This window comes from Apteryx mantelli, chromosome 15 (genome assembly GCF_036417845.1).
Source record: "Apteryx mantelli isolate bAptMan1 chromosome 15, bAptMan1.hap1, whole genome shotgun sequence".
Lineage (NCBI taxonomy): Eukaryota > Metazoa > Chordata > Aves > Apterygiformes > Apterygidae > Apteryx > Apteryx mantelli.
The window spans coordinates 3,828,357-3,833,918 of record NC_089992.1 but is presented as its reverse complement, the minus strand read 5'-3'; the positions used below and the strand labels follow the sequence as shown (position 1 = coordinate 3,833,918).

The 5,562-nt window shown below is 52.5% G+C and overlaps 1 protein-coding gene across 1 annotated transcript; it reads left to right on the top strand.

Annotated features, from left to right (window-relative positions):
- Positions 1 to 302: 302 nt before the first annotated feature.
- Positions 303 to 3,256, top strand: LOC106500264 (gonadotropin-releasing hormone II receptor-like). The gene is made up of 3 exons (XM_013961983.2): positions 303 to 815; positions 1,440 to 1,641; positions 2,421 to 3,256. The coding sequence occupies exons 1-3, from the start codon at positions 303 to 305 to the stop codon at positions 2,831 to 2,833; spliced, it is 1,128 nt and encodes a 375-aa protein (XP_013817437.2). The 3' UTR covers positions 2,834 to 3,256.
- Positions 3,257 to 5,562: the final 2,306 nt, after the last annotated feature.

Here is a 5,562-nt window from a genome sequence, read left to right as displayed (position 1 = left end):
CGAGCCGGGAGAGGACCACATGGGCCGTGTAACCGGGAACGGGAGACTCCGCGGCTCCACAAAAGCAGCCGCAAAGCCCGGACGAGGTGGCCTGGACGGCGGCAGACCGCTGCCATCGCTGCCGGAAGGGCCTCTGGCTCCTCGCCAACCCTCCCGCGCAGGGCATCCGCCAGCCTCCCAGTTTCTCTTCATTTATATATAATATTATATATATAATTGCTCATATTTAAGCCACAACGCACTAAAGCACTAAAAGGGTTTGCCATTTTTTGCTTTTTTTGCTGTTTGCTTTTCCCCAGGGAATGCCTGAAGAGCAGCACCGAGCATCTCCTCACCAGCCCGCCGCCGAGGGCGATGCCAATATTTCTGCCTCCAGCTGTCCCGAGCACTGGGTCGAGCCCACATTCACGCCAGCCGCCAGGATCCGTGTCATTGTCACCGTCGTCCTCTTCCTGCTAGCGGCATGCAGCAACGCCGCGGTGCTCTGCAGCCTCATGAGGAAGAGGAGGAAGTCCCACGTGCGGCCGCTGATCCTCAGCCTGGCGCTGGCGGACCTGCTGGTGACGGTGGCAGTGATGCCGCTGGACGCCGTGTGGAACGTGACGGTCCAGTGGTACGCCGGCGACCTCTCCTGCAAGCTGCTCAACTTCCTCAAGCTCTTCGCCATGTACGCGGCCGCCCTGGTGCTGGTGGTCATCAGCCTGGACCGCCACGCGGCCGTCCTCCGCCCCTTCGCCTTCGCCAGCGCCCGCCGGCGCAACAAGCTCCTGCTCTGCGTCGCCTGGGCCGCGAGCGTCCTGCTGGCTTCGCCCCAGGTAGGGCTCGGCCAAGGCCATCCCCAGCCATGGACCTCACTGGCACCGGGACAACACGGTGCTCAGCACCGTTTTACACCTTGCTTATTACACTGGCTCACTAAAACATGGACTTTATATAAGTAGGGGGGAAAACTCTAGGAGCAATTATTTTTAAACTCTGATGCATGTGGCTATCTGCTCCTAGAAATGCATCATTGTGCTACTACGAAAAAAATTGGACTGGACCAAGACAAACCAGACCAATTACTGACCAAATTAACATGCAGGTAGGACAGAAAGTAAAGAGTGAAGGCCACATTTCAGTGCTCAGGCAGAGCCCAAACCCGCTGAGTCCTGAAGGAGATTTGCAGGGGACACTGTCTTCCGTCTACTCAAGCGTAGACCCTAACTCACTTCTACCTCCAAAACAATGAGGTTTTTGAGATAGCAAATAGGACTTCACAGATGGCCGATCCCATCCATCCTGGCCAAACCTGTGAATTAGCCTGGGAGACACCAGAGCGTGTCTCCCAGTCCAACAGCAGAAGGAGACTGTCCTCAGTAACCCAGCTAGGAACATTTTCAGGATGTAGTGCCCTGTTTCACAGCACCTCTGAGTTGTTATTTGGTTTTTGATTTCAGCTTTTCCTTTTCCACCTGCATACCATCCCGGGAGTGAATTTCACCCAGTGTGTCACTCACGGCAGTTTCCAAGAGCACTGGGAAGAAACTGTCTACAACATGTTCACCTTCACCACCCTCTACATCACCCCGCTGAGTGTCATGATTATTTGCTACATCCGAATCATATGGGAAATCAGTAAGCAGCTAAAGATCAACAAAGGTAAGCGGGCCGTGGCCATTTAATATTCAGCACGACTCCATCCGATCAATCCTGTTCTATCCTTGAGTGTTGTTGGGTCCATCCCAAACCCCTGTGATTTCAAAGGGGTATTTGGTTGTAGGGTTAGACAGATCTTCTCGCTTCTCCAAGGCCAGGCAATATTAAGGGAAGTGCAAAGTCACCTCTGATGGAAAATAACAGAGAGTTTCATGGGGGGAAGTGTTTTAGAGAAAGTCTTGTGCAAGAAATTACACGCCATGGCAAGGGGTGGCAAAGGCTATGGCTTCTCTCTGGGTTTTTTTGCCCACCTGTGCCAGGATCTCCAGGTTCTCCTTGCGCCATCCAAGGCCTGCAGGAAAGGTGCATGGGAACAGTTTGAAGGTGTCTGGTGTCTTACTGACTTCATGCCCTTGGCTTTGTAGGGTCAGACCTCAACCTGGCTTTATAAGCAACTGTTCACTTGAAGGGTAGCCACTCTGAAAACTGGTATTCGTCATGGTCTGTGCCCATGAATTGCACTAAGCCACTGTAAGAGGAGATAAACCTTGGCATAGAGCAGCCCACCAGCACCCTGCGGTAACCCAGCTGGGGCGCTTGACACAGTCTTCTTGACCCCCATGCTCACTGCCCTCTGCTTTCTGTGGGCATTTGACCAGACCGTAAGATAATCTTCCCCTCTTTGGCAGATAGAGTGACTCCGGCAGTCACGGATGTTTTTGTTTTCCTGTTTTCCTGGTTCCTGGCTATCTACAGTTAGCCTTTTGACTCTCCCCTGGCAGGTCTGATGATAAGAAATAGAAACGACCACATCTCCAAGGCACGCATGAAGACTCTCAAGATGACCATAGTGATTGTTGCTACCTTCATCATCTGCTGGACTCCGTATTACCTCTTGGGCTTGTGGTACTGGTTCCAGCCAGACATGATCCAAAGGATGCCTGAGTACATCAACCACAGCTTCTTCCTCTTTGGCTTGCTGCACACATGCACCGATCCCGTCATTTATGGACTGTACACCCCCTCCTTCCGGGAGGATATGCAGTTGTGTCTCAGAGGCATTGAAACAGCATTTACCAGGCAGGAGAGACCCAAACCTGTCTCAGACTCAGAGAAGAAAGTCAAAGATGATGCTGGAAATGGTGGGGTGGCATCAGGGGGCTCCAACGGGACAACTGTGCACACGGTGTGCTGAAGAGACATATCCGAAAGGAGTCCAGAGACCCAGTTTCAGGGGCTGCTTCATCCCGCAGCCTCATTTTGGAGACTGTCACAAGGAGTTTCCACCTTACTTTGGTCAGTGTGAGCCTCTAGCCAAAAACTGTAACAGGGAATGTTTCTGCAACCTGTACTCAGGGTGAAAAACATTGATTTTGGAGGTAATTACAGTTATTCCTCCATATACTTGGAGCCCTGTGACAACGAGGAAACTGGCCTTTTTATTGCCTATGTGTGCTGCTCCAGGCCAGACGTCCCCTAGCACCAACTCTGGGATGGAGCACCTGCCACACATCCGGAATCAACCCATGGGAGAAGACACGCTGGCTTCTCAGCCATATGGTGCGAGGGCCACGTTTTCTGGGAGGCTCAGTCTGTGGGTGCCCCTTGGGGCCTGTTCCCAACTGCAAATTTGTGCAGATGCATAGTGCTCTGGGGAATTGGGCCCCGAGACATTGCAAAAGCGGGAACTGCAGGTTTTGATTCCATTTTCCCCGTCCGTTGTAGGAAAGTCTCTCTCGAAATTTCTGCTCTCCTGGCTCCATGCCCGTCTGGTTCTCCCACAGCCTTGAGTGAAGCTCCAAGAAGGATTTAAATCTTGGGGAGTGACTAATGCAGGGTGCTTGTTTTGTACTTTTTGCAACCTGCACAGTAGAAATAAATCGTCCGTGAATTGTTTGTGTACAAGTGTTTCTTGGATTGCTGTCCTTGGACCCTCGGAGCAGTGTTTGTGTTAGCGAGAGCTATTACAGGGTCTGAATTTTTGGGTGGCATCTGGTGTTCCACCCCAGCAGAGGACAGTCAGGGTGGGTGGGTGTTGACCCACATTCTTCAGCTGCATCCTTTGCTCCACACATGAGGTCTTCCTCATCCCACCCTTCTCCTCTCCATGGCCTCAGAATCAGAGGGGAGGGTCCTTTTCCGCCCCTCTTCTCCCACCAGGCTGGCTCTGCAGGGGGGGAAGGAGGAGATGCTGGGGAGGTGGAGAGGCTCAGGCAAGAGGAGGTATGAGAACTGCTGGGGGAGGGGGGGGGGGTTTCTTCTCCCTTTTGGAGCCTGCCAGAAGGGGAAATACTGCCTTATTCTGGCATGCGGGGGGTTAGATAGACATGTCCGTACCTAGCCGCTTTCTGGGGCACATGGATCAACTGAGAGGGAGCATTTGGGATAACAGGAGAGAGAGAACAAGACCACAATGTTGGTCTGTCCCCCTCAACTGCCTCTGTCCCAGGTCCCTCCCCAGGGAACACGCTGGCAGGTCTCAGACCATGCACTGGGCTGTCTCCAGCAGCAGCTGATAGAACAGAAATCACAGTTTCTCCTCTGTGTTTTCACCTCTCCCATTTATACACACGTGCTTAGTCCTAACTGCTCAACCCGACACCAGCAAGAGGCACTGCGGGCTCAGCCACCCCCACCCCAGCTCACTTCTGCCTGAAGCAGGGTACCTGCAACCATTTCTGCAGGCCAGGGTGATGCTGGGGGAGTTTCCCAGCAAGTAACATGATGGGAAACACCTGCAGGGTGGAGGGGCCAAATCAGCAGTAATGGGTGCCAGGTGGGTGCTGCTGGCTGCACAGTGTGGGGAAGGGATGCTGCTGGAGGGGAGCTCGGGGCAGAAGCTGGAGCCCTGCACAGGATCAGGATGAGGGAAGGAGCTGTGATGCATCAGCTGAATGGTGAGTAACGTGGATATTTTGCTTTTCACCAGTTTGTGTGGTCTTGGGGGAAAGCTGCTTCTGAATGGCCATGAAGGTTGTGGCCTTTCCCAAGGGTGTAGGTTGAAAAGCTGGGTTTATTCGATTGTGTTGTTGCCTTCTGAGCAAAGAGAAATAGCTGGGTTTTTTGCTTGTTCATTTTGTGTGCTGATTGCTGTTAAATACATCTTAGCTCTTGAAGCTAAATTTAGTTTTGAATTTGGTGGATTTTTTGTTGTTTTGTTTAGGAGGCAGTGAAATCTTTGGGCAATTCAGGAGCACTTTGACCCCAGCGCTTGGCAGGAGGCAGTTCTCTGGGTATTTTTGTGACAACTGAGGCTCTTAATGAGCATCTGGACTTTGTAACGATGAAAGATTTTGTTTTAAAAACAATTCCTGACTTGCTCTGGATGAGTGTATAGGGAAGTTGGAAGGTGTCTCCGCATGGGCCAACACCGAGTCAGCAAACATCCTTTGGGCACTGGGGGAGCTTGCTCAACCCTGTCTGCCAGAAGGGATGGATCCCCATGGGTTGAGAAGGACCTGCTAGTGCCTTCGTGGCCAAGGGCATTGCTGCACAGAGGGGCAAGATCTTGCTGAACTTCAGCCATGTGAAATCCGGGTGCCTCGTCCAAGCTTGCGTCCAGCCTCCCTCTCTAGGTGCAAGGAGAAAGGTGTTCTGCGGGAGGAATGTGCTGCATCCCGGGAGCTCGGTCTTTGCTGGGATACTGGTGCAGACTTTGCCTTTGCATCGGTGCCTCCTCCTGCTCTTCTTCCCCAGCCACAGAGAGCAAGTGGGATTTCAATCAGAGAGGTGGCAAGTGGTGTTTGCAGGTTGGCTGACGCTGGGCTGGAGAAAGGTGTCCGACACTTGCTTTTCCCCATGCTAAGCCAGCGTTTATGCTAAATGTGCTGCACAAGGAAAAACTTCAGTCAGAGCAGCAGGGGCCCCATCTGGCTGGTGGGGATTAACGCGAACCCTTTAGAAAGCTTCCAAACTCACTGAGAT

Excerpts from the sequence above, each read along its gene's own strand:
- LOC106500264 (XM_013961983.2), top strand. The coding sequence starts at position 303 with ATGCCTGAAGAGCAGCACCGAGCATCTCCTCACCAGCCCGCCGCCGAG. Across the intron at positions 816-1,439 it reads TCCTGCTGGCTTCGCCCCAG|CTTTTCCTTTTCCACCTGCA; the intron begins GTAGGGCTCGGC and ends TTTTGATTTCAG. Across the intron at positions 1,642-2,420 it reads GCAGCTAAAGATCAACAAAG|GTCTGATGATAAGAAATAGA; the intron begins GTAAGCGGGCCG and ends CTCCCCTGGCAG.